The following is a 10,368-nucleotide window of genomic DNA, read 5'->3' as shown; positions in this document are numbered from 1 at the left end:
GATGGAAGGAACTGAGGCCATGAGGAGAGAAAGGAAGGGTGTGCTAGTGTGGCTTCCAGTCAGGGAGTCATGGAGGTCGAGAGAGAGACAGACGGAGGTTCTGTGTGTGCTTCTGTCAGAGTCAGCTGATAAAGTAACTGTGAAGTCATCCCAACACTTACCCTCCATTCTAATCTTTAAGGGGCTTCCAGGGAGTTCCGTGGTAAAGAGTCCACCCGCCAATGCAGAAGACGCAGGAAACATGGGTTCAAACGCTGAGTTAGGAAGAGCCCTTGGAGAAGGAAAAGGCAACCCTTTCCAGGGTTCTCGCCTGGAAAATCCCAAGGGCAGAGGAGCCTGGTGGGCTATAGTCCATGGTGTAGCAACGAGTCAGACAGGAGTGAGCACACTCACACTAATCTTTAAGCTTCTCCATGTATTAATAATTTTAGTATGATTGAAATCCTGATTTATTTGAAACCAAAAAGTTGCCAAGGACTCTTACTGTATTTCATCTTTTGTATAATAGTTCAAATCCAAGGTGTATACAGTCACCATTTCTAGGTTTGTTCTGGGGAGGTAAGCAAATAGGGAAATTAGAGTTCAAGACAGGACTTTGTCCAAAGGATTTATTTTTCCTGATGAGGGCAGAAGAAAGACTTTTTCTCTTACCCTGTCTTATTTCTTTTTTTAATTTTCAGAAACATGGATTCAGACACACTGCAGGTCTTCCAGAGTGAACTCACCTGCTCCATCTGCATGAACTGCTTCCTGGACCCCATCACCACAGACTGTGGGCACAGCTTCTGCCGTCCCTGTCTGAGCCTTTGCTGGGAAGAAGGCCAGACTCCAAGGAGGTGCCCGGAGTGCAGGGGAATATCAGAGAGGCCTGATTTCAAAACCAACATTGCCCTCAAGAGGCTGGCTTCCCTTGCCAGACAGGCCAAAGCTGACCACGACCACAGCTCTGAGGAGCAGATCTGTGTGACACACCAGGAAGCCAAAGGCCTTTTCTGTGAGGCTGACCAGACCCTGCTCTGTGGGCCCTGCTCTGAGCACCCCGAGCACGCAGCTCACAGCCACAGTCCAATACACAGGGCTGCTGAGGAATCCCAGGTAGGTGATGCCTCTTGAGCAGTTTGGGATCCAGAGGCTCCTAAGTCAGAGAGGAAAATGAAGATGCTATGATGTTGCTGGGGATGGAGATAGTGGAGGTGGGATTTCTGAATGTGGATCCTCACATATAATGTGTCCTCTCAGTGTTGTTGCTCAATTGTCCACACGTGTGGAAATGCAGCATCCCGGGGCGGGTGGGACCAGGGACACAGGATTTTGATGGGAGCTTGAGGCTTTCTTACTCGGGCTATTAGAGTCTGAGTCTCAGTATCATGGGACATGGATTCCATTATCTGTAAAGTCCCCCCAATTCTCTAGTATACAGTTCTATTCCTTGATATTCAAATATTGGCATCAAATTAATGTGGAAAAGTCTGACAACAGCCTCCTAAGTCAAGTTTTCTGTGTAACTAATAAATGCCTTTTCTCATGAATAAGGGGATTAAATTTACAGTGTCATCTTCTGTGTCACTAAATCCTGTGGGTATTTTTCAGGAAAAACTCCTGAAGAGAATGAGCTCTTTATGGAAAATGAGAGAAGAAATCCAAATTAGTCTGAATCAGGAAGCTAACACAACTCAGTCCTTTGAGGTAAGAATAAAAATGTTCCTGTTTATTTGTATAAATATTGATATAATTTTACCTTAGATTTTTTTTTTTTACATCAATGTAAGTTCCTGTGAAAGGCTACTGGTCTCTTCCCTGGAGGAGTGGTTTCAAATGACTGATCAGTAATTGCAATGAGAACAGGCTAATATATGCTAGTTCAAAGAATGCTAGTATATTCGAAGACCAAGGCATGAAATGTATTCCAAGGCCAGATTTTGAAGATTGGAAAAAGCCTTTTCAGACATGGGGTATAAGATGCATTGCACTATCTGTGACTGTGAAGGAGAAGAGAGGAAGAGAGTCGTACCTAGAGGAAAACTGATGGCTCAGGGGTAAAGAATCTGCCTGCAGTGTGGGCGCCACAACAGACCTGGATTACATCCCTGGGTTGGGAAGATGCCCTGGAGGAGGAAATAGCAGCCCACTCCAGTATTCCTGCCTGGAGAATCCCATGGACAGAGGAGCCTGGTGAGCTATAGTCCACAAGGTCACAAAGAGTTGTGTATGACTGAAGAGAGTCAAGCATGCAGAAAAAAAGAAAATACTTATATTCAAAATGAGGTTTACTTCATGAAAGAATATTTAGAAGAATCAGAGAAAGGAACAAGAGAAAAACAAGACTCAGGTCGGAGAGGAAATAACTGATGGAGTAAGATCCCGGAAGAATCTTCCTTGGGAGACAGCCTGGGGTCCCTCAGATGACTTGATTTAAACAGGCAAAGAGATTAGGAATTCAGAGAAAGCATGGGCAATAAGGACCTGAAAATATTCAAGACTCTTTGAATGCATGTGGCAGTTTGTCAGGAACTTCCTTGATGACACTAAGGAAATAATATTTGGAGTTTTCTTTTGAATGTGAACATATGTAATGCTTTGGATCCACTATCTCTGCAGGACTATGTGGCCTTAAGGAAGGTGATGATCAAGCTTGAATATCAGAGGATGCTTCTGTTGCTCCGGGAGGAGGAGCAACTGCATCTGGAGGCCCTGGAGCGAGAAGCCAAAGAGATTTGTGAAGAACTCAAGGAGAGTGTGTTCAGAATGTCTCAGTACAGAGAAAGTCTGAAAGAAATGTACAAAGAGCTGACTGAGATGTGCCACAAGCCGGACATGGAGCTGCTCCAGGTGAGAAAGGAGGGTCCATCCTCAGAAAGAGAAACACTCTTCTAGACGAGTGCTGTGACACTGAAATATTACCTATCCAGACAGATGATTACACAACCAGCAAGATTCTGTGACCAGGGGAAAGTTAATTTTCTTGGAGTAAATCTTACTATCAGATCAGATCAGTCGCTCAGTCGTGTCCAAATCTTTGCGACTCCATGAATCACAGCACGCCAAGCCTCCCTGTCCATCACCACCTCCCGGAGTTCACTGAGACCCACGTCCATCCAGTCAGTGATGTCATCCAGCCATCTCATCCTCTGTCGTCCCCTTCTCCTCCTGTCCCCAATCCCTCCCAGCATCAGAGTCTTTTCCAATGAGTCAACTTTTCACATGAGGTGGCCAAAGTACTGGAGTTTCAGCTTTAGCACCATTCCTTCCAAAGAAATCCCAGGGCCGATCTCGTTCAGAATGGACTGGTTGCATCTTCTTGCACTCTCTGTTATCCACTCTTCCTGAAGACACTGAGGTTCTTACTGTCATACAGACAAGATATTTAGAACTGGTATCAATTTTAATGCAACCAATGGTTCTTTTTATGCAATTGTCTGCTTTACTTTAATTGTTACCATAAATGGTGAGATCGCTTCCTGAAGACAGCAGTGGGCAGTGAGTGACACTGGAAACCTAGATGTTGCTGCAGCATTGTGCAGACCCTTCCTGCCCCCTTTGCTTCCTTAATGAGACCTGAGGAAGCCCATCATGTCTTAGGTTAGGGTCTGTTATGAAGATTGCTTCTGAGTGTTACGTAGAAGACATTTAGAAAACTGTCTTATTATGAAACAAGAATAGGAAAAGGAGATGGAAACAGACAAAACTCTAATGATTAACATGATTTTTTTTTTCCTTTGCAGGGCTTGGAAAATGTGCTGGAAACGTGAGTATACACTAATGACTTTTGATTTCTGAAACATTTTTGTCTTTTTGATGAAGTGGACCCACAGTTCTTGCTTGGGACCTGGGGATTGATTTCAGGTCCTCCCCCTTATCTGAATCCCAGGACAGGATCCTTTATACATAATACCATGTTATTCGCAGATAACTAATACACATGCTCCTGTACACTTTGTCATCTCTAGACAACTTTACAACATATACAGTATAAAGTAAATGCTACATAAGTCATTCCCTGGTATGTGGCATTTTCAATTTTTACATTTTTGGAAGTTTCTGGAATGTTTTGTGAATTTTTTCCACTCAGAACAAAAGCAAAGGGGAAGGAAGTTTACACTGGGAATTTGGGATTGACTGGTACGTACTGTATATGAAATATAATTAGAATAGTAGCTCTGATCCTATTATAAAATAAAGGAATAGATAAGCAAATACATAGCCCAGAATGTACAGATTGAATCCATGTGTGAATCCACAAGTACAGAACCCTAGCATATGGATTACCAACATTGTCTTTTTGGCCATTTTCTATTTTATTTCAAAAGAATTTCATGGGTTTCTGACCCTTGGTCTCAGTCATTTCCTTGTCATTTGACTGAAATCAAATATATCTGAAAACCTGCTGACATTCTGGGCTTTGTTCCACCTACTCGACCCATTCTCTCCAGCTTGACCACAATAAAACTTAGTGAGGGATTTTTCTAAGACATCACAGAGGAAGAACCTATCCTAGTGAATTGAAAGGCGAAAAAGGCATGAAAGAGGCATATTCCCTACCATGACAAGAGACTGTGATTTTGTTAATACTGAGTAGAAGTGACTCAGCCTGTTCCATCACAGCAAGCGCCCTGCAGGCAGGACCTCACACGGAGCGCCTTTCTGCTGCCCACTGCTAAGTGAGACATTCAGGACCAGGACAGCCAGGTTGGACCTGAGTCACTTTGCTGGACTGACAAGAGTAAACATGTCTGGTCAGTGAGCACTTCTGTTTAGACACAGAATGCATCCTCGATGACTGCTTTGTGAGTGAAGTCTCACAGGCTTAGCCTGAATTTTTTGCTCTCTGTAAAATACCCAGGATCTTTGAATCTATGGAATTGAGGTAGGGAAAGAAGTTTAGTGAGTGCAAATTTGGAATATTGTCTGAGAAAAATGGGGAAAATGAAATTTGATGTAATTTCTATTTAGTAAAATATATGGCAACATTTTTATATTCTCAAATGAGTAGAATATATTATATATGCAAATCACTAAAAGTAGGAGAATCCTGAGAACATATGGGATCCTGTGGTAAAGTCTGCTGTTTTGCAATGCTCATGTGATTAGCCATTGGTCTTGACATGGAATCGATGTCCTTTGTACAGGACTCATCTGGCACAGATACAGAAGCCTCAGCCCGTGAACCCAGAGCTCCCTTCCTGGCCTGTCTCTGGATTCCTACACATGCTGAACAACTTCAGAGGTAAGAGTCAGTCTTTTGGTGATCAGGACTACATTTCATTAGAGCTTCTTGGGAACAACCTTTCTTTTATTTTCCTTTTATTTCTTTTTTTTTCTTTTTTGGTTACGAAGGTGGTGCATAAATTCCTGAAGTTGCTAACACCTTTACTAACTCTATCAGTTCAGGTCAGTTGCTCAGTCTTGTCTGACTCTTTGCGATCCCATGGACTGCAGCATGCCAGGCTTCCCCGTCCATCACCAACTCCTGGAGTTTACTCAAACTCATGTCCACTGAACCAGGGATGCCACCCAACCATCTCATCCTCTGTCGTTCCCTTCTCCTCCGGCCTTCAGTATTTCCCAGCATCAGGGACTTTTCAAATGAGTGAGTTCATCACATCAGGTGCCAAAGTATTGGAGTTTCAGCATTAGCATCAGTCCTTCCAGTGAATATTCAGGACCGATTCCTCTAGGATGGACTGGCTGGATCTCCTTGATGTCAAAGAGACTCTCAACAGTCTTCTCCAACACCATAGTTCAAAAGCATCAATTCTTCCCTGCTCACATTTCTTTGTAGTCCAAGTCTCACACCCATACATGACTACTGGAAAAACCATAGCTTTGACTAGATGGATCTTTGTTAGCAAAGTAATGTCTCTGCTTGTTAAAATGCTGTCTAGGTTGGTCATAAATTTTCTTCCAAGGAGCAAGCATCTTTTAATTCCATGGCTGCAGTCACCACTGGCAGTGACTTTGGACTGCACCCCCCCAATAGTCTATCACTTTTTTGTTGTTTCCCCATCTATTTCCCATGAAGTCATGGGACCAGATGCCATGATCTTAGTTTTCTGAACGTTGAGTTTTAACCCAACTTTTTGACCCTCTTCCTTCACTTTCATGAAGAGGCTCTTTAGTTCTTCTTCACTTTCTGCCATAAGGGTGGTATCATCTGCATATCTGAGATTATTTATATTTCTCCCAACAGTCATTATTCCAGCTTGGGCTTCATCCAGTCAAGCATTTCTCATGACGTACTCTGAATTTAAGTTAGATAAGCAGGGTGATAATATACAGCCTTGACTTATGCCTTTCTCGATTTGGAAACAGTCTGTTGTTCCATGTCCAGTTCTAACTGTTGCTTCTTGACCTGTATGCAGATTTCTCAGGAGACAGGTGGTCTTGTATTCCCATCTCTTTAGAATTTTCCACAGTTTGTTGTGATCCACACATTCAAAGGCTTTGTGTATTCAATGAAGCAGAAATAGATGTTTTTCTGGGACTCTCTTTTTTTTTTCTGATGATCCAGCAGATGTTGGTAATTTGATCTCTGGTTCCTCTGGCTTTTCTAAATGCAGCTTGAACATCTGGAAGTTCAGGGTTCAAGTACCGTTGAAGCCTGGGTTGGAGAATTTTGAGCATTACTTTACTCGTGTGTGAGATGAGTGCAGTAGTGCAGTAGTTTGAGCATTCTTTGGCATTGCCTTTCTAAGGGATTGGAATGAAAACTGACCTTTTCCAGTCCTGTGACTACTGCTGAGTTTTCCAAATTTGTTGACATATAGAGTGAAGCACTTTCACAGCATCATCTTTTAGGATCAAATAGCTCAAATGAAGTCCATCACCTCCACTAACTTTCTTTGTTCGTAGTGATGCTTCCTAAGGCCCACTTGACTTTGCATTCCATGATGTCTGGCTCTAGGTGAGTGATCACACCATCATGGTTATTTGGGTCATGAACATCTTTTTTGTAGAGTTCTTTTGTGTATTCTTGCCTCCTCTTCTTATTATCTTCTGCTTCTGTTAGGTTCATACCATTTCTGTCCTTTATTGTGCCCATTTTTGCCTGAAATGTTCCCTTGGTATCTCTAATTTTCTTGAAGAGATCTCTAGCCTTTTCCATTCTATTGTTTTCCTCTATTTCTTTGCATTGATCACTGAGGAAGGCTTTCTTATCTCTCCTTGGTATTCCTTGGAACTCTACACTCAAATGGGCATATTTCTCCTTTTCTCCTTTTCCTTTATGTACTCGTCTTTTCACCGTTATTTATAAAGCCTCCTCAGACAACAATATACCTTTTTGCTTTTCTTTTTCTTGGGGATGGTCTTGATCACTGCCTCCTGTACAGTGTCATGAACCTCTGTCCTTAGTTCTTCAGCATTCTGTATATCAGATATAATCCCCTGAATCTATTTCTCACTTCCACTGCATAGTCACAAGGGATTTGATTTAGGTCATACCTGAATGGTCTCATGGTTTTCCCTACTTTCTTCAATTTAAGTCTGAATTTGGCAATAAGGATTTCATGGTCTGCGCCATACTCAGCTCTCGGTCTTGTTTTTACTGACTGTATAAAGCTTCTTCATTATTGGCTGCAAAGAATATAATCAATCTGATTTTGATATTGACCATCTGGTGATCCATGTATAGAATCTTCTCACACGTTGTTAGAAGAGGGTGTTTGCTATGACCAGTGCGTTCTCTTGGCAAAACTCTATTAGCCTTTGCCCTGCTTCATTCTGTACTCCAAGGCCAAATTTGCCTGTTACTCCAGGTATTCCTTGACTTCCTATTTTTTTATTCCAGTCCCCTATAATGAAAATGACATCTTTTTGGGGTGTTAGTTCTAGAAGGTCTTGTAGATCTTCCTAGAACTGTTCAACTTCATTTTCTGCAGCATTACTGGTTGAGGCATAGAGTTGGAATTCTTTGATATTGAAAGGCTTGCCTTGGAAATGAACAGATGATTCTGTGGTTTCTGAGACTGCATCCAAGTACTGCATTTCAGACTCTTTTGTTGCCTCTATAGTCAGATTATAAACACCAAGTCTGATGTTTGCCACCTGTAATTTCCTGAAAATGCAAAACCAGATACATACACACACACACACACACACACACACACACACACACACACATATATATATATATATATATATATGACATAGGATGAGCAAAGGCAGAGCAACCTGGTTGTTACTGTGATTATAGAGACTGAATATTTGGTTCTGTGAGTGACCATCAATATGTTGTTTACTCAGTTTATTTCACTCTTGAGCTTAAATCCGTCATTGCTGCTTTTAATTTGCTGTATGGGCTTTCCTGGTGGCTCAGATGATAAAAGTCTGCCTGCGATGCAGGAGACCCAGGTTCGAGCCCTGGGTCGGGAAGATCCCTGGAGAAAGGAACGGAAATCCACTCCAGTATTCTTGCCTGGACAATTCCTTGGAAAGAGGAGCCTGGCGGGCTACACACAGTCCACGTGGTCGCAAAGAGTAAAACAGGACTGAAGGATAACACTTTCACTTCATTATAGCTACATTTATTACACATTGTACAAAGAAGATTTATTATTTGTAAAATTAGGAATAAATGACAGAAAAATTGAAATGGGCTTTGGCAGAAGAATTATAATGCTCTCAATCCTACAACAACTTTAAGGCAAGGGATGCATGAACACTGTCAGTTAGAATATCTTTTTTGAAGCTTCCAAATTATTCACAGATGGATTTCTATCAATTCTTTTGACCTGTGAAAATGTAATAGGTACAGATAATACCCCCATAAGTGTCCACGTGATAACAAAGTGCCATCTGCAGTTTCCATAGTATTAAGTACAAAGGACACAAGAAAAGTTTTCTAATATAAGAATCAATGCTTTTAGGTGAATCCTAAAGTAAACTATGAAGAGACTGACCTAAGTCAGACTTCACCCAGTTCATGATATATGTCTTTTTTTAATTTTCTCTTTGAGTTGATGTACTTCTGTATGCCACAGAGATAGTAATAACTTTTATTCTTCAGAGAAGAGTCACTCTAACTCCCTTTGCTGTCTTTGTTTTGATTTCCTTGGAGAAGGAAAATTAAAAAGCTTATTGTGTAGAAAGCCTCTGCCTCTCAGAGACATGGAAATTCGACTGGCTAACACAGTTTTTACTCTTTCTGCAGTGGATAATGTTCTGAGTCTGACAACAATCGTTCACCATACAATCCTCAATGATGCAAGTGCGCTGTTTGAGGATGACCACCCTGACGTGTCCAGACAGCCCCAGGGCGGGTCGTGTGTTGTGTCCTGGGAGGCTTGGGGCTTCACCTCCGGGAGGCATTACTGGGAGCTGGACGTGGCCCAGTCTTCCAGCTGGGTTCTGGGGGTCTGTAAAAGCATCTTCACAAGTGATTCCAGTATCAGTATTGGTGCTGAAGAAGCATTTTTTCTGTGTTCTACAAAGGTGAACAGTCAGTATATTCTGTCCACCACCTCCCCACCCATAGTGCAGTTTGTGAAAAGGCCTCTGGGTAAGATTGGCGTGTTTTTGGATTATGACAATGGAACTGTGAGCTTCTATGATGTTTGCAGAAGTTCCCTCATATATAGTTTCCTTCCTTCTGCCTTCTCCTCCCCTATGATACCTTTCCTTTGCCTTAAATCTCCATGAATTGTCCATTTTTTGGACCATTATTGGGGCTTCTTTTCTGGGGATATTGCTGCCCTTCACTTCATGGGAGGCCACAGGATACCTGACTGTGTCCAGCAGCACATTGTTATTTAATGTAACATAGTGAGTGTATGTTTATAAAATGGCATAAACGTGTTGTATGCATAAATCTGTTCATTAAATTTTAATAAACATTTATTATGGAGTATTTCATAGAATATAGTCAATTGCTTTTCTTTTTAAAATAAGGATTATTTTAAACTACATTTATATACGATAAAGATCACTACTTTTAAACTACATAATCAATGGTTTTTAGAACTATACAAAATTATAAAACCAGGACTATCTCATTGTGGGACATGTGCGTGACCTCCAAAAGGAACCAATGCCCAGTACCATTTACTCACTCTCAGCATATACCATCTCATCAGACTCTTCAGCAAACTTTTCTCAAGTTAGTAAATATTTTTACTACTTGAGGGAAATTCCTGTGACAGTTCAGATAGTTCTCATCTTATTTCATATTATTGTTACATTCCCACTCTCTGTGCAGTACTCAGAACAGAACATATAGAACTGTTAGGTCAGTCAGTGAAGAAACACATGAATTAAATAATTCATATAGACAAAAGCCCCAGAAAATCATGATGGTGTGATCACTCACCTAGAGCCAGATATCCTGGAATGTGAAGTCAAGTGGGCCTTCGGAACTATCACTATGAACAAAGC

General features: G+C 41.5%; 1 protein-coding gene across 1 annotated transcript; it reads left to right on the top strand.

Annotated features, from left to right (window-relative positions):
- Positions 1 to 684: 684 nt before the first annotated feature.
- Positions 685 to 9,804, top strand: LOC133241012 (tripartite motif-containing protein 64-like). Its single transcript, XM_061406006.1, has 6 exons — positions 685 to 1,095; positions 1,591 to 1,686; positions 2,599 to 2,842; positions 3,802 to 3,811; positions 5,127 to 5,224; positions 9,149 to 9,804. The coding sequence occupies exons 1-6, from the start codon at positions 685 to 687 to the stop codon at positions 9,634 to 9,636; spliced, it is 1,347 nt and encodes a 448-aa protein (XP_061261990.1). The 3' UTR covers positions 9,637 to 9,804.
- The last annotated feature ends 564 nt before the right edge of the window (positions 9,805 to 10,368 follow it).

The sequence above is a fragment of the Bos javanicus genome, chromosome 29, assembly GCF_032452875.1.
Source record: "Bos javanicus breed banteng chromosome 29, ARS-OSU_banteng_1.0, whole genome shotgun sequence".
Classification (NCBI taxonomy): Eukaryota; Metazoa; Chordata; class Mammalia; order Artiodactyla; family Bovidae; genus Bos; species Bos javanicus.
Note: the sequence above shows the minus strand (reverse complement) of the source record. Positions and strands in the feature narration are given on the sequence as shown.

Excerpts from the sequence above, each read along its gene's own strand:
- LOC133241012 (XM_061406006.1), top strand. The coding sequence starts at position 685 with ATGGATTCAGACACACTGCAGGTCTTCCAGAGTGAACTCACCTGCTCC. Across the intron at positions 1,096-1,590 it reads GGGCTGCTGAGGAATCCCAG|GAAAAACTCCTGAAGAGAAT; the intron begins GTAGGTGATGCC and ends GGTATTTTTCAG. Across the intron at positions 1,687-2,598 it reads ACACAACTCAGTCCTTTGAG|GACTATGTGGCCTTAAGGAA; the intron begins GTAAGAATAAAA and ends CTATCTCTGCAG.